This window comes from Eublepharis macularius, chromosome 1 (assembly GCF_028583425.1).
Source record: "Eublepharis macularius isolate TG4126 chromosome 1, MPM_Emac_v1.0, whole genome shotgun sequence".
NCBI classification, from domain to species: Eukaryota; Metazoa; Chordata; class Lepidosauria; order Squamata; family Eublepharidae; genus Eublepharis; species Eublepharis macularius.
In genome coordinates, this window is record NC_072790.1 from 10,785,076 (window position 1) to 10,811,939 (window position 26,864).

The 26,864-nt window shown below is 45.4% G+C and overlaps 1 protein-coding gene across 1 annotated transcript in view; it reads right to left on the bottom strand.

The window, feature by feature from the left end:
- The window catches only part of SPTLC3 (serine palmitoyltransferase long chain base subunit 3), a 98,506-nt gene that overhangs the window by 32,353 nt on the left and 39,289 nt on the right, over window positions 1–26,864 (bottom strand). The window contains exons 2-6 of the mRNA XM_054988202.1: window positions 23,589–23,789; window positions 20,673–20,827; window positions 18,520–18,668; window positions 9,046–9,170; window positions 2,778–2,871 (exon numbers count right to left, since the gene is read on the bottom strand). Of these exons, the coding sequence (XP_054844177.1) occupies window positions 2,778–2,871; window positions 9,046–9,170; window positions 18,520–18,668; window positions 20,673–20,827; window positions 23,589–23,789 (724 nt within the window). The remainder of the gene's footprint in view (window positions 1–2,777; window positions 2,872–9,045; window positions 9,171–18,519; window positions 18,669–20,672; window positions 20,828–23,588; window positions 23,790–26,864) is intronic.

Below are 26,864 nucleotides of genomic sequence, written 5' to 3' on the forward strand. Positions count from 1 at the left end.
GCTCTCACCGCCCCCCCCCCCCACTGCAGTCCCAAGCTGAAACAACCATGGGCAGGAGGCTATCTGCTCCACATGAGGCACTCAGTGCATGGGGAGCCCCACTGCTGGGCAGAGAGAGGTCCCAGAGTCTGTTTCAGCTCAGGAAAGTAATATGCCTGTCATGTCTGTACCCCTACATCCATGCCATTGTTCTCTGTGTTGAACCATTGCTAATGCTGTGCCTTGATTTCATTTGGCAAATGCTCTAACCATCACTTTCGTTTCCCTAGCAGCCTGAGAACACAGCTGCCTTATCTCTTTCCTTTGAAGCTCACAGAAGTGACCTTGTACTGTCTGAAATGTTGCCGTTGACTCTTAAGCCTCCTTGACCTGTCTAGGTTGATGTATCAACTCCAGAAGAAGTTCCCAGACCCTTTCCCGTGCAAACCAGTGGTCTAAGTGGGAGGGGGGAAATGATTGAGTATTTAGAGCTGTACTTTCCTCAAGTTTCTATTCCTATCAAGGAAGCGTGTACTGCTTAGATGCTTTCTTGCCTCTGAGTAATTCGATGGACATATATATGGAAATGATTGGATTTCTGAATAAAACCATTTGACCAAGAGCTTGGACTTCTTGTTGCAATGGTACAGAGACCTGTCTACCATATCCTGTCATCCACAGCCTGACAATGCCCTCCTGAAGCTCCTCCTCATCCCGTGCCATGCTCCTGAGCTGAACTGGGGCCCCAGGAGGCTTGGGGACATTCGTTTCCTGAAAGCATGGATGTCTGTAAAATGAGCTGGGGAACCTGACTGGACTTGCGGTAGAAGGAACTTTGGGATCTGGAGGGAGCTCCCACCACTGAAACCTTTGAGTCAAAGCCAAGAAGTATGCTGAGAGTTTTGCTAAGTAAAGAAATCTAGACCTTTGGGTTTAGACTGCTTGTGTATAAAATTTAATATATTATTGCAGCAACCTGACAGGAAAAATAAAGCTAGTCTCCCATTACAAACAAATCACACACTACTGAAGCTGAGAACAGTATAGGATTGTATCATAATTTGTCATAGTCTTGGAAGATCTAGAATTGACCACACTGACAAAAAGAGGTCAGCGACCAGACTGTAAACCTGATGCTAATAATTTAATTACTTTGTGTGCCTAGAAGCATGCCTGTGTTGTACTAATTAATTGGAACAAATTAAAAGTATGAGCCACATGTTGGGAACATTTTATTATTGATTTAATCACAGTAATTATACTCACAGATAGGTTTCCTTAACTGCCTCTCAGTGCCAAGCCCAAGATAACTTAGAGCTCTGGATTACTATAAGGAAGAGCTGCAGGCTCAGGGAAGCGTCTCGGCCCAAAGGAAGCTCATTTGCCCCACTTTGACCCTCCCGTTCTCTTCGTCCCTTGCAAGCGGAGATGATTGCCACTGTGGGGACCCTGCCCGACCCCCCCAACACACATACATTGAGTCACATTATCAGTACAAGTCAGAAAGGAGAACTGCAAGGGCAGCCGGGAATACTCTGATAGCAGAGTCTAGGAATCGACGCTCTGAGAACAAAGATCATGACACTAGTGCTGAAAAGTTTGCATTTTTGATATATAATGTTGTAGCTGTCGCATTCATCCTTTGCTGAACTCAGCTTGAATGTGATCAGCTTGAAAGCCACTAAAATCCTATTAAGTTGCTACCGCACCTATTAATCATTAGATGCATCCCCTGTGCAGCCAGATAAGACTGTAGGTGGCGGGAGGAGTGTTATGTAGGTTTACATTTTGTATGTTTTAATTGGTGATGTTTTTAATTATGATTTACAAGCTGCCTTGAGCTACAAGGAACGGCAGGTTATGCTGTACATATTTTAATAAAGAAATAAAACTTAAATTAGTTAATTGTTACAAGTATACATATATTAATTCATTACGCATACGGCAGTAAAGAGATGCATTTTCAGCTTTCTCCTAATTTTTCCATTTAGAATTACCTGATGTCAGCTGTCAGTATACCAGGAAATTCTTGAACTGGGTGTGTCAGCCAGGCAGGATATTATATAGTTTTTAAACATGCTCATAACACCTGAGTGCTTTAAGCCGCTTTTGAATTAGTCCATTGTAAGATTTTAAAAAATGACTTCAGAGTAAAGGTGTATTTCACAAATGATAGCCCGGGCAGCTTGCGGGAAGGATGGAGTATAAGTCAAATAAAATAAATAAATAAACTAACACCTGATCACAAGAAAGCACCGATAAAGAGACTGCTGCCATTATGATCGTGAATAGCAACACTGGGCCTCCTGTTCTGATCTGTGCCAGTAAAGGGAATTCAAGGACCAGCATACAGACTGGTTTCTGCTTGGTTAACCACACTGCTGAAGAAGGTCAGTCATTTAGGAGTACATAAATAAATAATATTACTCAAATCAAGGAGTATCTAAATGAATTCAGTCTGGAAGTATAATAGTATGACGAGCACGGGTGCTGACAATCCATTCTTCACTCTCTCCAAAAATCTAGCCAATGCAACAGACCGACATGAGTAACGTCTCAACCAAAAAAAGTGCAGCAGACTGCATACAGTCGACTAGTTCATCATCCCATCGCATAATCACATTATATGTCAAAGTGTCTTCCCCACTGATACACTTTTTAAAACCAACAAACGTTTATCTCCTGATAACTATATTCCCATGTAAGTCAAATAAAACCCTGTGCGTGTGGGTGTGCGTGATTTCAGTCACATTTCACTGCAACACTTGTTACCCAGCACACCCAGTATTAATACTCACTGTTGTGTTTGAAGACTCTTATCGTAGCCCCTGAGAGTCTTGCACCAAGAACCAGGGAAGTGTGGCTCAACTCGTCACTTAAAATAAGACACCCCTGTGGGAGCACATAACAAAGTACGAGTTAAAAGGAGAATGTCGAGCTACTCGATTGGGTTCACATGAACACGTGACGCTGCATGTTACAGATACGGGATTACAGACCGGTGCTCCATCGGGGTATGTAATGCCTACTCAAACTGGCCGCGGCCCTCCAGGGTCTCAGGCAGAGGTCCATTACACCCCCTACCCTTTCAACTGGAGATGCCGGTGATTAAACCAGGGACCTTGTCAGGCCAAGAAATGCTCTATCACTGAGCCACGGCCCCTCCCCAGTTCACCAATTACAAGGAAAAATCTACAATGAGACATTGCTGATGTTATTAGATGACTGATGGCTTGTCACATAGCTGATGTTCTTGACTGCTGATGTTGTCTATGGGCTTCTACAGTGTTCTTTATCTTTACTGACAAGTTGGGTACCCACGAAGACTTGGGGTAGGGAATATCATGTCCCCCCCCCCTCTCTTGTTTTTATCTCTTTGCCTCCCTCTGGCAGTGCCTGGAGCTCCTTCCCTTCCTTCTTTCCCACCTACTCTTCACTTGGGCTTCCCCCAATTCTTGTAGAAAAATACCCCATCTGTAGCTGGACCTATTGGGTGGATGTTTTTTTTTTTTTTTGAAATAAACATTTTTTTATTGGAATTAAACAAGTATAACATTCAAACCAACAACAAACATCTTACAGCTGAACGATGTAAAAAAAAAAAACCACACAACTATTTTGATACAGGAGGAGAATGGAAAAAAAGGAAACAAAGATATACCGGTCGTCAGTTCTTTAAAATTACAGTATAAAACCTTCAGAGTGAGTTATTGCTTGAAGTATTTTTGATTTGGGTTGGATATTGTACTTATCAACATATTCAAAGAACGGTAGCCGTTTTTTTCCATAAATTTAGAGCTTGCAGGAAACTGTTCCACTAAATAAAGATCATTATAAGTTTTTTCTAATGTAAAATGATTCCAAATTTTTTCAAACCAAGAATCTACAGTGGGTGCTTTTTCTTTTTTCCATCCCAGCGCAATCTCACTCTTTGCCACAACAAGAAGTGTCGCAATCAGCTCTTTCCTGATCTTTGGAATAGCTACGTCCTCCCGTTGACCTAGAAAGATAATTTTGGGATCTAGAGACACCCCATACCCTGTGATTTCTCTAGCTGGACCTATTGGGGGGATGTTTTTAATGACCTCGTTCAGAATAAGGTACAACAAGCAGCGGACCCACAAGGACTTGCGGATATATACCATTTCCCCTCCTCCACAATTTCCTCCTTCTCTTTCCTGAAAGCCCCCAAAGGGTCTCTCCTTTTCCTGCTTCTTTCTCTCCTTCCCATCCACCAGCAAACCTACCTTTATCTGCCCCCCTCTCTTCAGCCTTCCCTCTTCCGGCCAGCATTTGTACATGGTTGGCCACTATGTTCCACTTTTCTGCCTCCTGGCCACCCCTATTCCCATCGCCTCTCCTTTCTCTGCTTCCTTCTTCCGCTCATCTACCAACCTACTTTTATCTGCCCCCCCCCCCATCTTCAGCTATGTTTATGATTTATTTACTTCCTTTACATCTCACATTTCTCCACAATGAGGATTAAAAGTAGCTTACATCACTCTCCTCTCCTTCATTTTGTCTTTATAACCCTGTGAGGCAGGTTAGCCTGAAAGGGCATGATGGGAGCATGGTGACACAGCAAGCTTCCTTGGCGGAGAAGGGATTTGAACCTGGGACTCCCATATCCTGGTGTGAAACTCTAACCATTATACACAACGTTGGCTGGCTGCTGTTGAAAAGTGCTGAGTAGTGTGAGCAGCTGGGCCTTCCAGTGGTTCTGTTGGATCTTACCTGAGTCTTCTCTCAAAGGGCCAAAGAGCCCTAACTCCCCGCTCCCTCTGCCTCCTACTAACAAAAACCAATTTTATAGGCTGGCAATACTGTTGTGGTTGCCTAGCAATGGCCATTTTTTTCTTAAAGCTACAGGCACTGCTTCTATTATTTTAGTGGGGTTTAGTCCTGCAGTATGTCTTTGCGCAGTTACAGATTTTTCTGCAAACCTGGGGCTTTTCTCGAGTTTGTTGAAAGAACTGTCTGGTCTGTTCTTAGCTCCAGTCTTCAGATGTAAGAAACCACAGATGGGCCCATGTTGGGAATTAGATATATTGATGACTGGCTTGGGATTTTAGAAGAGTCCTATTGTTCGGTAAAGATTTGAGGAAATTCTACAGTTTTGCTATGCAATTAGGATGATCAACATACCCAAATTGAGAGAGATGAAGTTTCTTGCACTATGTATGATTATTGTGGAATACATTATACGTGTGCCACCTTTCTGATTTTATGATTCTCAGTTTTTATTGTCTAAAGAACGTTTTGAAAAAAGTTTTATCTAAGTGACTACAGAGTCACTTAGGCCAAAAATTACTGCAGAGATGAGGCCAAAAATTAGCAGCATTTCTGTAAATAAATGTCAATGTCTCCCCATGGTATAAACTTATAAAAACAGACCGTCTTAGAGCCTCTTACCTGGTCACCTTAGAGCACAACCTTAGAATGGCATTTACATCTTTGAGATTCCAAACAATGCCCATTGAATTTGGCGAGTACTCCAAAATACCAAACAAGCAATGCATTTGCGGTAGCTCAGCTGAGGACCTTCTTCACTACATACTGGCTTGTCCTTTGCATACAGAACCCAGAAAGAAATTCCTGATCAAGATCCTAAACAACATACACTCCTCTGACGCTGATAAATTAGTCTATATGTTATCTGACGTAGATGCCTCTGTATCGTATAAAGTGGCACTTTTTGCCTTGGCCACTAGAAAAATAAGAGTAAGTGTGGTTTCTAAGAAAGCATCTCATTAGTCTGAGCAGTAAATCCGGATCCTGCTTGTGTTTTGAATAATTTTAAATGTTGTCTGGTGTTTCAGAATTCTTTTTATATTTTATGGTTGTCGTTTGTATACAGTTTGGTGTAGTGGTTAAGAGTGCGGGACTCTAATCTGGAGTACCGGGTTTGATTCCCCACTCTTCCACCTGTATCAGTAAAGTTCGGGCCAAACAGCTCCTACATCCATGGGTCATCGGCCCTCATCCTCTTATGAGTCATACGCTTGTACAAAAAGTCTTACAACTGATAGTGTCATTATGTAACTCGTATTCCTGAATCTTGCAAGTGTCAGCTACTGGTGGGAGAATGGATCAACCTGGCATGATGGAGCTGCATTAATGAGGCAAGAGCCTGCACACGGCTGAGATGTGAAGAAAATGCAGGACATTTATTCCCGAGGCAATGCATAGCAGGGCCATTACCAACTGTAATGAAGTTAACATCGGGATCCCAACAGCATCCTGGTAAAATGTGCATTCGTCACTAGGGGAGTGCAATTTGGGTTTCCAATTTGTGAAAAATACTCTAATTGGACCCAATTCGCAGAGATTCGGGATTTCCGAATCAGCCCCAGCATGCCAGGCCCATTTCAGAAGCTCCAAATCAAAGCCTCCCGAAGTGATTTGTATCGCTTCGGGAAGCTTCGGGTCAAGGAGTTCAAATGCCCGTCTCCATGCTGCTATGCAGCGGCACAGAAAGGGGCATTTAAACCCCTGGAGAAAATAACTCCGAGCCAGTGGGTGTAGCAGCAGAGTTAGGAACAAGAAGTCTCCAGTTCAAACTTTTATCTGTCAGGAACTTACTACTTGAGCTTATTAAACCATTCCCGTGTCCTCTGTCTCTCCTCCCCATCAGCACCATAGGGATATGGTGGAGTACCGGATCAGATTCAAGGTTTTGGTATTAACCTATAAAGCCCTATGTGGACTGGGACTGGCGTATCTGCGGGACCGCCTCTCCCTATATGCGCCCCAGAGGACGCTTCGATCCAGTGACAAACAGCTCTTAATGATCCCTGGCCCCAGGGAGGCCCACCTAGCGTTGACCAGGGCCAGGGCCTTTTCAGTCCTGGCTCCAACCTGGTGGAATACTCTATCTAAAGAGACTAGGGCCCGGCCGAATTTGTTATCCTTCTGCCGGGCCTTGAAGACGGAGCTGTTCCACCAGGCGTATGGTTGACGCTGGTTGGGCCTCCCCACAGGCCGACTAGAGGAAAACATGCCCCCCTACCCACCCAGCCTGTTAAATACTTTGGAGATGGTTGGGTGGTGGTTATTGGAGAAGTCTGCTGCTGTGTTTTTTAAATATTTATGTGGTTTTATTGGTTTTAAAGTTATATGTATTTTAAATTATTATACCGATTGTAATCCGCCCTGAGCTTGCTGATGCGGGGAGGGCGGAATATGAATTGAATTAAATAAATAAAATAATAAATAAATAATAATGCTATGATTACATGATTACAACATAATATGGAGAGTTCTTAGAACATTTGAAAGAACTATACAAATTCAAAGGCTGACGGGGCAGGATCTTATTATGTGTGGACTGTTTGTACATACGCATCTTCCCTGCCTACCTCTTCCAGTAGCAGTTCCTCTTGTGCCCACAAAAGCATCCTCCCAATTTCTGGAGAACACAGACAAAGAGATATCTATATCTATATATTTAAATTCTACTTCTGCAGTGGTGAGAATCAGGGATTCCATCAAGAGCTTCCTCAGCTCCAGCCTCAGTGAAAGCATGTTGTCCTTGGGCAATGTGTTTTTGTTCCAAGGGAAACAATGAAACAGACTTCCTGGCGCAGTGTGTATAATCTACTTTAATGAAAAGTAAAACCACCTTCAAAATTAAATGTGTAATTTTTTACACCACAAATTGGTTGTCAGACAGATAACACAAATAGATCCAGCGCTGCTGCTACAGAAGCAAGGAAATGCAGCTGCAAAAAAAGGCTTTTTCACAACTCAGGCTGACACGGCTGATCGGGCCACCTGGCAGGTAACATCAAGATTAGACTACTCTAATGCTCTCTATGTAGGTCTTTCCTCAGAGTCAACTTGGAGACTCCAGCTGGTGCAGAATGCTGCAGCTCGTTGACTTGCAGGAGCTAGACGCAGCATGCATATCGCTCCCATTCTGCAGTCACTCCACTGCCTTCCCATCAATTACTGGGCTCAGTTCAAAGTTATGACTATCACATTCAACGGCCTTCATGGCCTTGGCCCCCCATATTTGTGCAACCACCTCTCCCCCCATGATCTGCCGTGGCAGCTTTCTCTGTGGTGGCCCCCACCTTATGGAATGGCCTGTCTGAGGAAGTTAGGAAAGCTCCCACTCTGCTGGCACTCTGTAAACTATGCAAAACTGAATTATTCAGGAGGGCTTTCTACTCAGATTATGAGACTGTCATAAGAAGTAGATCAGAGAGATGCCTTGGTAGGGACAGAGACTATATGCTACTCTGTTGGGTACTGTCTGCTGCTGTAGGCATGCAGCTACTAGGGAGCTTTCCACACATGCCATATAAATTAGCTATGCTGTGTTTCAGAAAGATTTCATCTCTGTGCTCAACTTCATGCTTGTTTTTCAAATTTCTGCTACCATATCCTATCGTATCTCTTTTATTGAATGTCCTTCTGTTCATTATTGCACTTTACTCAGTGAACGTACTAGCGGTTGATTCTATTGTATTTTCACTTGCACCGTATACTCCTCCTTGGAGCTCAGTGAGAAAGGCAGACTATAAACAAACAAATAGTTCTTACACAGTCAGTCTGGAGGATTTCATTTGACTGCTAGAGCACTGAAGTATGGTTCATTCAAGTCTCCCCTCAACTACTTATGGAGAGTTCAAATTTAGTATCATTTGGGAACAATGTCCCAAACAAACGCTGGGATTGGTTCACTTTGGGGTCTAATTCGACTGGGATACTACACAGCACTTGTTAAAAAAGGAAGCAAAATGAAAACTGCCATTCCATTATACTGCAAGATAAACTGGGAAACTGGCTATGGGAGAGGACAAAAATGGACCGGTTATCAATACATACACATCAGAGAAGAAGACAGGGGAGATTATGGAACAATTTCAGCATGCACCTTCTTGGCAGTTGTGGGGCTGTGACTTGTGAAAGCTGGAGAACAGGATCTACTCAGGGCTATGAACCCACCGCCTTGTCAAGTGATCACTACTGCTAATCTATCCTCCTAAAACAAAAACAGCCACCCCGTGGATCTTTCTATGGTCAGAGAAAGCCGCACCGCTGTTCAAGGTTTTTCCTCACCTTTCCAACCAATGCTGGGATATTCATAGAATTCGTAGCAAAGCCCATGCCAAACGCCATCGCTGCTTCGACGCCAAGGAACCGTGCCACCAGATTCTCAAGCTCCACGTGTTTATCCAGGTTGCCTGTTTTAGATAAATTAAAAGGGAGCTTTGAAAGTTTCTGCAGAAGGGGATAAATGACATGAATCTACAGTTTGTGAAAGGCAGGTAATAGTGAGTAAGGCCAGCAGGTAAAGCACTAAATCTGGGGGACCTTTAAATGCTACTCTCAAATCCGAACAGCACAATTATATGCTGAACTGTGTACAGCATACTTAATGATCCCAAAGTAAGTTTAAGATTACATGAAACATATATATTTAACATTTCCCACGTTTCCATTCTTCCGCTTCCCGCCTTCAAAATTCCTTGAAACATTACAGTAACACGTAACGTGATAAATTTCTATAATTGTCTGCGTGTCCACCCCTCTGAAACCCTCCCCTGCTGTTTCTACCATTGCTAGACAAGGTTTCCAATAAGATTTCTCCAGCGGAGATAAAAGCGGTTTTAGAGTGGTGATTTTCGGGGGGTGGGGTGGGGAAGAGTGCAGTGGGACAATTAAATATCCCCTCCAACCTTGTGCCTGCCCTATCCCTTTAACAACAGCCCTAATGGCTATCTGTAAACAAAACATACCTCCCAATAATCCCAGAAGAAAATTAATCACAGAAATACATGTTACATATAGTCCTACTCAGGCGTTCCAGCGTTTGAGCTGGAACGCAGTGGAATGGAGTTCCAGCACCTCTTGAAAATGGTCTCATGGCTGGTGGCCCCGTCCCCGATCTCCAGACAGAGGGGAGTTTAGATTGCCCTCTGCGCTGCTGGAGCGGCACAGAGGGCAATTTAAACTCCCCTCTGTCTGGAGATCAGGGGGTAGGGCCACCAGTCATGTGACCATTTCTGCCGAGGGTGATTTAAACTTTTAAAAACTCCCCCCTTGTTCCAGCTGACCCAAAGCGATGTCATTGTTTGGTCCTGGGAGCATGCGCACACTTTGTGCACACGCATGTGGTACCAGCGGCATCACCTCCTGCCAGGAATTGCCCCCTGTGCTGGCAACCCACTGAGTTCCTTCACCTCTTTTCCCAGGAAAAAAACCCTGGTCCTACTCCTAACGGGCACCATTGAGGGATTAGGATTTGTCCCACTGGATAATTATTTGACAATTACATAAGATTAACTATTAATTGCAGGAAATTAAATATTAGATAATTAGACAAGCTTAAATATTAATTGCAGGAAATAGCACTGGGCTATTATCCTTTACTACCTGAAGGAGATTATGAAAACAGCTGTCATGTGTGACACTCTACTTTTGCCCGTCTGAAGAGTGCACTTCGCCCCAACCGTTCTCTTTCTCAAGAACGCATTCCAAGCCTCATGAGCACACAGTCACATCTGCATGACAACGGGGCCTGGTTCACAGCAAGAACGAGCTCTTGATTTAAGTTTTGCAAAAGCAAAACCTGATTGACAAGAATACGTAACACCACCAGCCCTTTCTGCGTGCACATTCTAATTAGAGTGGAACCTCTGTGGGAGGTGGGTGAGGTGATCAAGCAAAACGAGGAGGCGCTGCCAGATCTTATCTCAGGGAGACTCCTGACAAAGCCAGGCGAGGTAGGGATGAAAAGCCCAGTTCAGGCCCATCTAATTGCTGCTTCTGATCTCAGTGCAAAAGAGTTAAAGTGAAGCTAACTTGTATTGTCGAAGGCTTTCACGGCCAGAGACCGATGGTTGTTGTGGGTTTTCCGGGCTGTATTGCCGTGGTCTTGGCATTGTAGTTCCTGACGTTTCGCCGGCAGCTGTGGCTGGCATCTTCAGAGGTGTAGCACCAAAAGTGTCACAATGTGTAGCACCAAAAGTGTCACAAAAGGTGTAGCACTCTGTGTCACACTGTGACACTGAGAGATCTCTGTCTTTTGGTGCTACACCTCTGAAGATGCCAGCCACAGCTGCTGGCGAAACGTCAGGAACTACAATGCCAAGACCACGGCAGTACAGCCCGGAAAACCCACAACAACCATGAAGCTAACTTGTTTGCTGCTTAGGGCCAGCTGCAGAGTCAACACCACGACCGATATTGCGCATCCACATTACTCTAGAAAAGAGAGTCCAGCAACACCTATAAGACTAACAACATTCGTGGTAGGGTAGGAGCTTCCGTGAGCCGCAGGTATCTGAAGAAGTGAGCTGCGGCTCATACCCTACCACGAATTTTGTTCGTCTTCTAGGTGCTGCTGGGCTCTTGCTCTTTTCTACTGCTACAGACAGACTAACACGGCTCCCCAACTTGCTCTATCTCCACATTACTCTAGCACTGCCTGTGAGCACTCCAGCCCAGGAGCCGAGCCATTCCACGGCGACCCCAAACCTAAGACCCCGGTGGTTTAAGTGGGTCCTCGATGGGACCGTCACTCCCGATTAGGAACCCTCAGGCGGGATCCGGAAGGCGTCCCTGGGTCGAAACTGCTCTTGGGCTCAAGGAACCAAAAATACTCCAGAGCCGACGAACTCTTTTTTACAATGCGAGAAAAGGACACAAACACTGGAATTTTACAAACCACTCTGTGTTGACTTCTCATTATTTTATTTTATTTAAAACATTTTAATGTTGCCTTTCCACCAGACTTAGGGTCCCTAAGGTGATGAACAATGAAAACCATTAAAACAGGCTTAAATACTTCACAGTATTTTAAAAAAAATACGTATTAAAAACAAGTAACTACAACAATCCTGAAGAACTTGTAAAAGAAGTAACCGTGGCTCGAAGATTGGTTAATGGGGACTACTCCCCCTCCCCATCAAGATTACATTCCACTCAACCCTCGTCACTTCTAATGCTGGTGACGGCCAGCAAATCAAGTGTTGCTTTCACAGCAGTTGTAAAAAGGGTGTCCAACACTGATATTAAACCAGGGGTGATATTAGCCCACACTTGCTAATCAGCTTAAAACCCTGGATGAGAAGGGAAATGTGGTTAACATTAAACTGTTTGGTAGGGTTGCCAAGCCCCCTCAACCTCCCGGTGGGGGACAGAGGCCTGGCACTTACCTTGGGGGAGAGGGGGGTGCACGTGTGCTCCCCCACAAGCGTGATGATGTCACTTTGGGAGTGACATCATCACACGGCCCCCGGAAGCGCGCCCAGGCTCCACAGGGGCTCAAAAGGGGCCCGATCTGCGGCAAAATGGGCCCGTTTTGAGGCACTGCAGAGCGCAGGAGCGCTCCTGTGCTCCTGAAAATGGGCCCGTTTTGCAGTGCTGCAGAGCGCAGGAGCGCTCCTGTGCTCCTGAAAATGGGCTCGTTTTGCAGTGCTGCAGAGCGCAGGAGCGCTCCTGAAAATGGGCTCCTTTTGCAGTGCTGCAGAGCGCAGGAGCGCTCCTGTGCTCCTGAAAATGGGCCCGTTTTGCAGCGCTGCAGAGCGCAGGAGCGCTCCTGTGCTCCTGAAAATGAGCCCGTTTTGCAGTGCTGCAGAGCGCAGGAGCGCTCCTGTGCTCCTGAAAATGGGCCCGTTTTGCAGTGCTGCAGAGCGCAGGAGCGCTCCTGTGCTCCTGAAAATGGGCCCGTTTTGCAGTGCTGCAGAGCGCAGGAGCGCTCCTGAAAAGGGGCTCGTTTTGCAGTGCTGCAGAGCGCAGGAGCGCTCCTGTGCTCCTGAAAATGGGCCCGTTTTGCAGTGCTGCAGAGCGCAGGAGCGCTCCTGTGCTCCTGAAAATGGGCACGTTTTGCAGTGCTGCAGAGCGCAGGAGCGCTCCTGTGCTCCTGAAAATGGGCCCGTTTTGCAGTGCTGCAGAGCGCAGGAGCGCTCCTGTGCTCCTGAAAATGGGCCCGTTTTGCAGTGCTGCAGAGCGCAGGAGCGCTCCTGTGCTCCTGAAAATGAGCCCGTTTTGCAGTGCTGCAGAGCGCAGGAGCGCTCCTGTGCTCCTGAAAATGGGTCCGTTTTGCAGTGCTGCAGAGCGCAGGAGCGCTCCTGTGCTCCTGAAAATGGGTCCGTTTTGCAGTGCTGCAGAGAGCAGGAGCGCTCCTGTGCTCCTGAAAATGAGCCCGTTTTGCAGTGCTGCAGAGCGCAGGAGCGCTCCTGTGCTCCTGAAAATGGGTCCGTTTTGCAGTGCTGCAGAGCGCAGGAGCGCTCCTGTGCTCCTGAAAATGGGTCCGTTTTGCAGTGCTGCAGAGCGCAGGAGTGCTCCTGTGCTCCTGAAAATGGGCCCGTTTTGCAGTGCTGCAGAGCGCAGGAGCACTCCTGTGCTCCTGAAAATGGGCTCGTTTTGCAGTGCTGCAGATTGCAGAAGCGCTCCTGTGCTCCGCAGCGCCTCAAGACGGGCCTGAGCCACGGCAATATTGGCCTGAAATGAGCCCGATTTCGGACGAAATGGGTCCGTTTTGAAGCGCTGTGGAGCGCAGGAGCGCTCCTGGCGCTCCACAGCGGCCCTGATCCAGCCCCCAATGGGCCCGATCCCGGCAGCTGCTGAGCATGGGAGCACGCTGCGCCGCGGGGGAGCGCGCATGGAAGGTGTGCCCCCCGCTGGTTAGGTAAGTGGGGCTGGGGTGTGGGGAGCGGGGGCAGGGGGCATTCCTACTGTCAGGAGAAGGGGCACACAGAAGTTACAGCCTACTGTCTCATAGTACTTTTCTGCCTATGGATTTAGTCCAGATGGGTTGCTTACCACATGGACCATAAGGCCTAGCTGAAAGACTGTGCATGGCTGCTCTCTTATGTCATATGCAGCTAAGCCATTGTCTGTCAGTCAGCGGAAAATGGAGGAGCCACAATCTTGTGGCCTCAGCAGGCGGCTGCAGAAGCGGCTATAATATTCACTATGAACGTTTAGGACCTTGGTTAGAACAGCGTGACTCTGTCTCTACCCTCATTAAATGTGCTGATCACCCTAGCAGCACTTTGCCTGTTTAACAGGCACTACTGAGTCATTGTGGTGCCTGTCAAATAGCATGTAGCCTTAAGAAACTATTAAACTGTTGCTAGCATTGTTTTTTAAAACCAAGCTAAAACTGCATGAAGCAGCAGTGTTGAGAGCTAAAAAGGTGCTATGCTTTTCAGCACAGAGATGACTACCACAAACAAAACGCAACTGTTTTGTTTCTTAGGATGGGGTGAGGGTGGGGGCCAATGTTCCCTCTAAGCGGTGCAGTGTTGTGAGCCAGAAATCCAATTTGTGAGCAGCAACTTGCAAATTGTGAGCTTGCCTTTCCCAATACCAGAATCCATTTTGTATTTAATAACAAAAGAAATGTACAATTCTAATGTATTATGTGTCTTTGTATATGTTTATACACAGACAGTATTTTAGGACTACTGTTCCAGTGTACCAGTTCATGAAAGAGAACCTATATTTAAACTGCATCTTTATGTTATCTGAGTACACAATTGGTACAGCATTTTTGTTCACCGAGAAACAATCCTAGCAAATGCGCAGAAGCCTGGATATGGATAAACAGTAATTACTGTACCTAGCCTATCCATTGCAGTGAAATGAATAGAGTGATTTTATTCAAAAGATAGTGTTACAAACAAAGATGTCAACACAAAATGCAAGCTTTATATGGAAATGTGTATGCCAAATAATTTTCATTTTAAGTGACTACAGAAAAGTGACACTTTTCTAAATCCACTGAAATTAATGGATTTTGTCATTCTGTTCTGGGTAACACTAATTTTCAGTTTTATCCTATCCTTCTAATTTTATGTTGTCTAAACAGGAAAAAAACTACAACTTTTGATTCAAACATTTTGTTTGTATAATAAAGCAAATATTGACAGTTTTTGAAAATTTGTGGACCCATTTAAATCAACAGAATAAGATCTTTTCTCAGAGCATCTCTGGGAGCAAGCCTAAACACTTCTGCTTTGAAGTAAGCCATTTTATTCAAAAGGGTTCACCCCAGAAAAGTATTAGGAATGTAGCCACTTTAACTCGATTCAGCCTCAGATTTGTGTACATAATCTAAAAGCCATACCAACCTATGCCAGGTTCAAGCACACATTGCTAAAACAGCATATTTACTAATAAGCAGATGAGATGCAGGAAAAACTTACAGTATTTTTAAAGAGTTGTGCCCATTTTAATTCACCCTATAGACATAGTCACTGTCATGCAACTATACAAAACAGAAATAAGTGTATGCTAGCTAATAATCAGGAAATTCCCTACCTGGAGCTGCCAACCATACTATACATGCGAGCCTGCCGAGGCTAGGGCGCCAACTGCCCGCTCGCACTTGGCTGTCTGCCCACTGTTGCTTTCTCCTCTGGCGCCCCGTGAGGGGAAGGAGGGAGGCTGTGCGGGTGCCCGCTCGCCGAGGCCACCAGCCCCATGCCGCCGCTGCCAGCTCCCGGAGCTGCGGGCCTAAGGCAGATAGGCCGTGAGGCCCCCGCCCCCCGCCATCGCTGCTGGCTCCTGGAGCTGCAGGCGTGTGGACTGCAGAGAGGCTCCAAGGCTGCCCAACTGCGGCCGCCTCTGACTCTGGCTCCCCCTGTGTCCACCCCATGCCTGGGGCCGCACTAGGCCCTTCCGGCAGGAAACAGGGAAGCCGGGGCGGGGCTGGGGCTGAGCCAGGCGCGACAGGCTGGGGCTGCACCAAGGTGAGGCCAAGGCCAGGGTCTCACCAGGCAGGCCCTTTGGGCGGGAAACAGGGAGGGCGAGAGGCCCTGGGCACCCCTCTGTGAGCTGGGCTTCTCAGCTTGTGCGCTGGGGGGGAGGGGCTTATTATGAAGCTGCCTTATTCTAGGCAAAACTTAGCATTACAGCAGTCACGGGTCCAATATGTGACTGCCAATGTCTTGAGGGCGTGGTTCTGATCAGGCACACTGCAGGGCAGCACCACGCAAACTTGTTACTCCCCCACTTCTACCAGTGCTGAAACAGTCTCCCACAATTGTTACGGCATTTGAAAACCATAACCGGGGCTGGGAGGGGAGACTGTATATGGTGCCACTGTGCCCCATGTCTGATCAGGACGCCCTCCCCATTTTAAATGGCTAAATTTCCCTCTGATATGGTGTTGGATCCGTCTAAAATGGTTGGACCTGTGGCCGCCATAAGGCCTAGTTTGGCTCTCACATACTGGTCATGGGTTTGTCAAGCTTAATAGTAGCTGTACTTTGGCTGGAGCCATGATTAAGCCACTGGAAGAACAGCAAGGCTGGAGGAGGCGGCAGCAGTGGGCCTCTGCTCCTCAACACTGATCTTCCCCCATGCAACAGCACAGCCCCCTAGACTCTGAGGGCTATGACACAGCTCCCTCTTTGCTTGCAAAACAAGCTCACGGCAACAGTTGGTCACGCATGAAGGGGGAATGGGACATCACCTCGACTAAGGAAGGCCTAGGTCAGGGTCCCCAACCTTTTTGAACCTTTGGGCTCTGGTGCAGTGTTGTGGGTGCAGCCATGAAATGGCTGCCATGGGAGGCAGAACCAGCCACAAAATGGCTGCCGTGGCTTACCTTGTGAAGATCCTTGTGCTGTGATGGCAGCTGTTGGCAAAGCAGCATTTTTAAAAATCTGCACAGCCGTTCAAATCTTCAATGGTCAATCAGAAGCCTTGCTGGGCATAATCCCCACCTGGCCCTACCCACTTTCTACAAGCACTTGGTGGGCACAATGAAAGGTGTTGGCAGGTGCCATAGTGTCAACAGGCATGACACTGAGGACCCCTGGCTGGCCTAGAGTCCCCTTGTTCCATTCTGAAACATTTTGGGGGTGGCACTAGAGGAAGCAGAGGGGGCATGGTCCCCACTGGAACCACGTAGGGGCATGCCACCCACGTCCTATCGCATAACTGCTTAGAGCTTTTTCCATCAACATGGTCAAAAGGACACAAACAAGTTCAGTACTTTGGATCATTGGAATGACTGCTTGGCAACCAATTCAGGCTCATTCAGGTACACCCTGAGCAGTCACGGTACACTCCTGGATTACGGTCTGCAGTTATTTCGATGGCCATGGGAAGTGGAGCGCTACTGCATCTTTAACAGCTCCTATTAGACGTTATCTAATGGCTGCTAAGTAGCTCTTTGGAAAATTATATGTTTTTTAAATATGGGAGTTGAAGGCCTTGCACAAAGATGAGTGGCTCTCAATACTGCTATGAAGTTGTCCACTTCTTCACATTTGTAGAACAATTTTTATACACAATGAAGGGGGAAAAATCAGCACTAGGTAGGGCTGCCCATCTGAACTACATGAGTGGCGAATCATTCTTCGTGACATGGCATCGCGTAAGAGAAAAGTGTTCAAGAAAATCACCTCACCTCACACTTTTAGGGAGCTTGAACATTTAACAAATTGGGAGAGGAACTACTTTGTGCTGCATAACCATTTGTGCTAAAGTGTTGTTTTGGTGAGAGGAAACCAATGGATATGAATGCTTCATGCGCCTCCTTCCGAAATCTTGTGTCCCTCCCACCCTCGAACTCAATGACTACAAGACTGGAGCACTTATTTTTAAACAGTTGCGCTGACTAAGCATCATTACTCAGAGGTTAATGGGTAACACTCGGGGCTTTTTTTCAGGGGGAACGGAGTTCCGGAACCTCTTGAAAATGGTCACATGGCTGCTGGCCCCGCCCCCTGATCTCCAGGCAGAGGGGAGCTGAGATTGCCCTCCTTGCCCCATCTCAACTCCCCTCTGTCTGGAGATCAGGGGGAGGGGCCACCAGCCATGTGACCATTTTCTCTGAGGGCAACCCCCTGAGGTCCACCACCACCTCTTTTCCCAGAAAAAAAGCCCTGGTAACACTTAGGAAGGAGATAACCTGTTGGAAAAAGAGAGCTGATCGGCAAAAGCCAAAATGGATTGTTTTAACTTCTGCACCGACAGAAAGTTATATTCATTTATTTACTTCATTTATATCCCATTTTCTCCCTTATGGGGACTCTAAGTGGCTTATAACGTTATATCTCCTTCTCCATTTTATCATCACAACAATCCTGCAAGCCGCTTAAGTTTGAGAGGATGTAAGACTGCCCAAACTTCTGTGGTAGAGTGAGGACTTGAATCTGGGTCTCCCAGTCCACAGCCCAACATTCTCACCCCTACACCACTCTAAATGTTGACAGCCAGTGCAGACATGGACCTCTGCTTGATTCTTTTCTTTGAGTCATTTACAAAGCAGAGCAAGCTAGCTCAAGATCATGGGAGCAAGTCTGGTGTAGTGGTTAAGAGTGGCAGGACTCTAATCTGGAGAACCGGGTTTGATTCCCCACTCCTCCCCTTGAAGCCAGCTGGGTGACCTTGGGGCAGCCACAGCTCTCTAGAGCTCTCTCAGCCCCACCCACCTCTCAGGGTGATTGTTGTGGGGATAATAATAACACACTTTGTAAACCGTTCTGAGTGGGTGTTAAGTTGTCCTGAAGGGCAGTATATAAATTGAACATTATTATCATTAGTGACAAAAGAGACAGTCCTTCTTACCCATTTCTTGTCTCGTGCTGCACACGCCCGTCCCATATTTACTTAACACAGTGCCCACAGTTTTTATAGCACTGGGCTCAGTTTCTGCAAAGCCAAGGTAGTTATAGGAACCCATGTTGATTACATTCTTGATTGTCCTTCCAGTGAACCTGCAGCCAAAGAAGGATGAAGGCACATAACAATAACAGCTCCCTATTAAGTAATTGTAATTAAATTTTATTGGAGTGCATTTATATAAACAAATATCCTAGGACTTGAATGCATGTTTGATTTCCCTTAAATGGCCCAGGATCTTGAAGCTGTTTTGGTTCCCGGTTTGAAGCTAACAAACATATTTTAGGTAGAGTGAGAAAATAAAAAGCAGTGAGTGCTTCTACAGAATGGAATCCCAAATACTGTGAATTCATTCCTTAGAAAACCAGTGGGTGAAACTATTTTCTCACATTTTCTTTAGATTTAATATTTTAAAACCATACAGTGTACACAAGCTGAGAAAACATTATGTTAAAATAAAAAGCTGCTGTTCTCAGGGGTGTAAACATGAATTCCTCCCTTCTAGATTATGCGAACAAAAAAATCAAGGGGAGAAAAACTATATTCCCTATGCTTGGTTGAAACTATTGTTAGCTCTAGGCTTTGGACACAAACCAGGAAAAAACTTTTATCAAAATGTATAGTAACCAAACCACATGGCCAGACTTCAGTCACAAACAGCATTGTCTGATGCAAAGACAGAGGGCAGGCCCAATGCAGCACGCCACACTATTTGACGGGGCCCAACGACCTCTTTACTACCCCTCAGAAGCAGGGAACTAGTTGAGCCAGTCCAGACCAGAGCACACTACCTGCTTAATTTAAGGGAGCTCAGCCTTATAAACAGAAGATTAGCTCTTTACTCACTGAGAACCTTTTGCCAGCCATATAAAGCGTGGAGATGGTTTTAGTCCTTGCAAGTTATTGAACTGGCTGCGATACAAGTAAGTCACTTTTGTGTTAAGTCCTTATAGGGATATATTTTAGAGGTTTTTGTTCCAGCCCTGAGGAGATTGTTTCTGTAAGTAATAATGACGGTGAGATTCTCTGAGGAAGATTTGACAGGAACGGGAGCAGACCCAGGGGTCTCGCCAGCAGCTCACTTCGTCATACAGCTCATCAATCAGCTTTATTTACGGCTCGGCCCTACTCACAGTTCAGCTCGTAGCTCATCGTACTGCTCTGCAACCAGCTTTATTCACAATTCAGCCCTACTCACGGTGACTCAGTTGACTGTGTGAGGATGGAGGCTGTTGTTTTAGCGCTGCCCCAAACGATGGGATTTTTTGGACAATTGTCATTGTAATATGTAGATTATGAATGTGTGCTTTTCAACAGACGTCTGTATTGTTTTCATTGAGTTAACTTGTTTTGAACAGAGTTGTAATAATAGTAGCGCTCAACTGTATTAATGTATAATCAATACTTAGTGGATTTATTCACATATATAATACATAATTTGATGTAATTTAATTGTTTAATTTCTTTTCCAATTCATTCGCTTATGATTCCATCATTTTGTTCACTGCCACACCCAACATCTTCACAAATTCATGCTACATTTCATTAGGCCAGAAATGGCTGCCTTCTCCCTATTATCGAGGGGCTCAGATTGGAGTAATGCTTCTTAGGATTGCATTAAAAATATATTAACTAGCCTGACAAGGGCTTTTTTTCAGCTGGAACGTGGTGGAATGGAGTTCCAGAACCTCTTGAAAATGGTCACATGGCTGGTGGCCCCGCCCCCTGATCTCCAGACAGAGGGGAGTTTAGATTGCCCTCTGCGCCGCTGAGCGGCATGGAGGGCAATCTAAACTCCCCTCTGTCTGGAGATCAGGGGGTGGGGCCACCAGCCATGTGACCATCTGACCATGTGACCGTGCTGAGCGGCGCAGAGGGCAATCTAAACTCCCCTCTGTCTGGAGATCAGGGGGTGGGGCCACCAGCCATGTGACCATTTGACCATGTGACCGTGCTGAGCAGCGCGGAGGGCAATCTAAACTCCCCTCTGTCTGGAGATCAGGGGGCGGGGCCACCAGCCATGTGACCATTTTCTCCAAGGGCAACCCACTGAGTTCCACCACCTCTCCCCCCCCGCAAAAGCCCTGAGCCTGACTCACCTAAAAGTCCAGTTGTAGTCATCTGAAATACGTTCCATCAAGTCAAACTGTGGTCCAGGAACGCTGCAGATAGGGCGGTTCCAGTTGTCCCTTATTCTCACATACAGGTTTCGTGTAAAAAAGTTTTCAAAATCTTGATACAGTGGTACGAAATCCTAGGGTTTTTTTTTAAAAAAAATACAGTTTTATTTCTCAAATATCCAACTTGCACAGACTTTCTAAAAGTATTTATTTACTTAATGTGTACCTCATCTTTCAATCCCAATGGGAATATATTTGGGTCAGGTTGCGGATTTGCCCCACCTTCACCTTACTCCACCGGCAGCGCCTGAGCGGAAACAGCCCTGCCATGTCTCCTCAGCTAAGGAAAACCGAATTGTACTATGGCCAGTTCTAGGCTTGTCTCCCTGGAACTAAAAACCTGAACAGCTGAATTCTTAAATTTAAATTCATCAGAAAATTAAGAGTTTACCAGGCAGCACACACGACACATACACGTTACTGAATTAACGTTCATGGTGGCCGCCTCCTTTCCCAATTATACAACTCCCCCCACTATAAATTTGTGGATATCCTAACTTAGACATTTTTCAGAAGCACTGGAAGGCCTCTCTGTTTGGGTTGGTCTCTTAGAGTTTAGGAACAGCGAAATTTCAGGCAATTAAAGTTTCATCCTGTTTTGAGAGACTTTAGGCAGCAGGAAGAGCGGACATCCTTCAGATCTTAAAAAGCACAGAAATAGGCCTCAAGTTTCTATTTATCCTTGCTGATGTGTCTACCAAAAATGGAAAGGTATTCCGTAAAACTAAATATACTTCTATCAGGTTTCAGTATTGTACAATGGCGGATATTCTTCGGTGGTGATGAATGGGGAGTCCATACACTAAAAGACACTGTGGGTTGGATCCAGCGGAGGATTCCCATGGATGGAAAGGGTGATGTTTGCCAATCTGCCCCTTCTGCTGTACACCTCTGACCCCCCCCCCCCCTTTATGTAGTTGCTAGGAATACCCTCCCCGAGCAGCATTTCAGGGGCATTTTGCGCTGCAGCAGCACAACAGATGCAAAGAAGGGATGTTCCACGGACAGCATCCCCTGCTGGATCCAAGCCACCCTCTGTTGCCATTTCATGCACTGAACAAGCACACTGATTTATGGAGAATTTCCAACAGGACACTTACTGTTTTGCAGGAAGCATTTTTTTTTACTGTTTCATTTGCTCATGTATGCATCTGTCCCTTGATGCAAGTTTTGAACAGCTCTCAGTATAACTTTCTTTTTTTAATTAAAAGTTTTATATAATTAAAAACAAGCCTAAGAATACTACAATTACACATATAAAAAAGAAAAAGAAAAACAACTAAACATACAAAAACATACATAATAAAGGAAAAGAAAATAGCAAAAACAATCAATCTAAACTTTCCGATTTTCTCCAAAACCAATAATCATATCATGTCAAATCTACACTTTCTCTAGGTAATGATTAACATCTCTCTTTTTTCTAATGTCAAAATCCCTTAATTTAAATTTCTGGATCCTTACACTTCCATTTTTGAGCACATAAAAGCCGTGCCACTGTTACCATATATAAAATTAAAATACCATACTCTTTTTCCAATTTGTTATCCATAATTCCCAACAAATAGAATTCTGGCTTGAGCTGTAAATTAACCTTTAAGATTTTCTGCATTCACATATGTACTTGTAACCAATTTTTTTTTTGCTTTGTTGCAAGTCCACCAAAGATGATAACATGTCCCTTCTTGTTCACATTTCCCACATCTGAGACATCTTTAGCCATTATTGCAATTTTGTCTGGAGACATATATCACATGTATATGGAAACAGTGACACAGCTTTTACATACTCAGAAACGGAAGTGTAAAGATCTTCCTTCATTAGAAGATTGGACTGGGAAGATGATGGACTTAGCAGAGATGGCCAAATTTACAGCATTAATTAGAGACAAAACACTCTCCATATTCATGGCAAATTGGAAACTCTTTATGGACTATCTGCGAGAGACCAAGAAAAATGAACTAATGATTTGTGGGTTTGATTTTTAAGAATTAGGTTTTGAGATACCAAGAAGATGAGGCACAGAAAAAGATACGAATGAGACCACAAGCTGATTGATAATAAAGGAGGAAGTGTTGTAGGCGAAAAACTGTAATGGATTCATAATATGCCTATTATGTTTCTCTACTGTTCTTACTCAGTCTACTGTTATGTAGCCCATTCTTGGCTCTTTGTAGTTGTCTTTTTGTTATGTTTTACTTTCTCTCTTCTGTCCTATCTTTTAACTTTTCCACAATAAAAATAAAAAATAAATTTAAAAAACTGGATTTCTGGATCAATATAACTTTCAATGCTGCATATTTTCCACATGCTGCAGGCAACACCTGCCTGATCCATAGGCTTGCAAATGGGAAGCCCATAAAACTCGCTCACATCATGTTTAATAGAATTATGGGTAAATGTGTGCGTGTGGCCCTTTTCACACTGCTTACCTGCTGCTGCAACGTCACGAAATATCGCGCAAAAAACGCGGAAGATAGCGTCTTCTCGTGAGAGTTTTGCACGACATCGCGCAAAACTCTTGCGAGAAGATGCTATCTTCCGCGTTTTTTGTGTGATATTTCGCGACGTTGCAGCAGCAGGTAAGCAGTGTGAAAAGGGCCAGTGTTTTAAATGAAAGGAGGTCGATATTCCTCGATCTACCTACCATTGCTAACTGGGGATCCAACTTTAGCCCTAAACCCCTACCCCACCCCCATGCCAACCTCCTACTCCTTGTAATAGCTAGGGGGGAGCATCTGAGCCCAAAGCACAGATCAGGGGTAAGATCCTCCTCTTTCAAGCCTTCACTTTCCTGACAAAGGAAACACAAGTGGACCTTTCAATGCTACATACCTTCTGTTCTTCTCGTTCTATAGCAAAGACACATTTTTGCAGTCCACAGCCTCTCAAGAAGTCACGCAGGTAGCCGAATAACGTTCCTACTGCAAAACCCACGAAAGTGAGGACGTTAACGTACATTGGTGCTTGTTCAAAGGATTCATGAAATGGTCTTTTGTAGAAGCCACCATTTGATATGCCATTTATGCCATTCTCCTAGGGGAAAAAAAAAGAAAAGAAATTAAGTCATGGTTGTAACCACTACATGCACACAAAGAACTACAAAGTGCAGAATGATGATTTCCATTTTTTCTAAAACTAATACCAAACTGTGACCTACTAACTAAAGCAATTAAAGAAACATACATCCACTTTATACAAAATAGATTTTTTGTGTCAAGTTAATAGCAAGTAGAGATGGGCACGATCCGCATTACGATCCAAAAAAACCCACGATAATGGCGATCGCGCGATCGTGACTCAGCAGATCATGATTGGCCACGGCCAACGATCCAGCGATCGGGAGGGGGCTGGATCGTGGCTGGATCGTGCTCGGATCGGGAAGCCAGACACTCAGGTGCCAGTAATCTATTCCCGGGGCAACGGAGCCAGGGGAATGCCTGAGCTGTGTTCCCCCTCCTTCTGTCGCCCTGGAAACCCGAATGGAAGCCCAACTTTCCTTGATCAGCAGGGCTTCCTTCCAACCAAGGAGCAGCAAAGCAGTCACCAGTTGGGAGAAGACACACAGGGGAGGTAGGGGGAAGAGGGTGTTCTGTAGCCATGGGCACTCCAATCTCATCCCTGCAAACCCTGATAGGCAGCTCTGACGGCCAAACACAGACGGCCCAACACAAACACAGATGCCGCCAGCATCACCCACCGTTCTTTTATCGCCAGCGCGCTCCTTTCTGGCCTGGCGGGCGGGCACATGGGGGGTGCCGCCGGCGAGCGGCCAGACCCCCTGCCCCCTGAGGGGAGGCGGCTTGTCGCCGTCTCCCCGTGCCCACTGGGCCTGGTGGCCGCCGCCAACACCCACCTTCCCACATAGCTGGGAATAGCAGCGTGCCCCGCTTTGGCCTCCACGATCCACGGATCGGGAACGGAAGATGATCAGTGTGGATCGTTTAGTTGGGATCGTCACTGGTGCCGATCCACGATCAGCTGGATTGGCAATTTTTTTGGGATCATGCCCATCTCTAATAGCATGTTCCACATCAACTCTAAGCGGTTATAATGCTGGCTACAAACAATTCATAGGAAGTGTAGTATGGTCGTGAGTAAGGGAATATACAAGGTTTACAAACAGCAAACATGCTATACAATATACAACAGAAAGTGCAAAAGCTCGCAACAACCAACTGCGCCCTCAATGTGCCACGGAGTACAAAAGTACAAAAATTATATCCAAAGCAGCTGCAAGCTTGCTATATACATTAAATGTAAAAAGTGACAAACCAAATTGTATTTATAGCAGACATAGGCTTGCAAGGATTTGATTCAAAAGAGGAGTAACTGCAACGGGTTTGCATGAGAGGATTCCTGTTTCAGATATCCCCTTTTTCCTGGCAGTTACAAAATCACCAATCAAGGTAAGTCACACGAAGTTTCTAAGCACAATGGCTGCTCGCTCAATGGCGCAAAGAACTACAAAGTGCTGAATGATGATTTCCATTTTTTCTAGGCATAGTGCTTTTTAAACACATCCACAAGAACTGTGTCCAGCGACACCTTCCTTCTCGTTCAGATAGTAATGTTTAATTATTAAGCATGCCTGAATGATGATGTACAGTGGAATCCTCAGCACAGTTACATCTTTCTAAGCCCATCAACTTCAGTGGACTTAGAAGGACGCACTTGTGCTTAAGAGTGAACTGTAAGAGACAGTCCATTCAAACCCTCTGGTCAACAAATTCTTCCCACATCAATACTTCTAAAAGAGCAACTTTAAAAATATCATTTTAAAATCCTCTATGAACCTTTACTCCCCCTCACTTAAAAGATGTGACCAGGGAATAGCATGAACAGTCGATTCCCCTCCCCACCACCACTTTTTAAGTATTTGAACAGTAAATGTCATGCCAAACTGCTTTGGCAAACTGGCGGTGCAATTAAAAATGAACACCAATCCTACTTTAAATTACGGGCTCCAGCTGTGCTTTACCAATGAAACTGGAGGACTGAAAATAAAACAGTCCCCCAGACCTGCTGTTATGCATTCTGGTTCTGCCAACCAGACCACCAACTTGACAACCGAACAACAGATTCCGATTACACACGGGCTAAGAGAGAGGGGGGATAGGGGGAAACCCAACCCAACCCAACCCAACCCAACCTGTATTTAATGGCTGACTGCACTTGCCTTCAAAATGCTGTGTGTGTGAAGAGTCCAGTAGCACCTTTAAGACTAGCCAACTTTACTGTAGCATAAGCTTTCGAGAATCACAGTTCTCTTCGTCAGATAACCGCCCAGGGAACACGTAAGATGAACAGGCTGCTCCCCAGGGCCTTCTTCTGTCTGCAAAAGTGTGCTTGGTGGAAAGCAAGGTCAACAAAGCCACTCCTATCTCCATGCATGCTTAGGAGCCCACTCCTTCCAGCACCATTTTGAAGGTGAATGAAGTTACACATTAAATTTGAGTTGGGTTTTCCCCCCAACCCACATTGTGCTTAGCTCACAGGTGATCAGAGTCCATGGGAGAATGATACACAACTGATAAGAAAGTTCAAATTAAACAGAAGAACAGTCACACAGCTGCTTTGGATGCTGTACAGGTGTGCGTTCAAGAACCCTCCTCCATTCCCACGGTTTCTTGCTTGTATGTTTTAATACTGGAGCACAAAAAAGAATTCTGAACTACTCGCAGGAAATCTTTGCTTTAGACCAAGGGTCTCCAACACGGTGCTTGCAGTCAGCTTTCCTGGCACCCGCCAAATGTTTACAGAAAGTGTACGGGGCCCTTGCTGCAGTACATTTGATTGGCCAATGGAAATCTGAGCTGGGCACTTTTTAAAAACACTGTTTTGGAAGCAACTATCGCTGCAGTGTTGGCGATTGTCAGGCTATGGATGACAGGCTACGGCAGATAGATCCCTGTACCATTGCAGGAAGAATCCAGGCTCTTGGTTAAATGGTTTTATTCAGAAATCAGATCATTTCCACAGATTATGTCCATAGGATTTCTCAGAAGCAAGGTTAGCAACTAAGCAGTAAGAAACAGGTTGAGAGGAATAACAATACGAGAGAAAATCATTCCTCTTAAAGACAATTACTCCTCTCCCCCTTCCATCAGT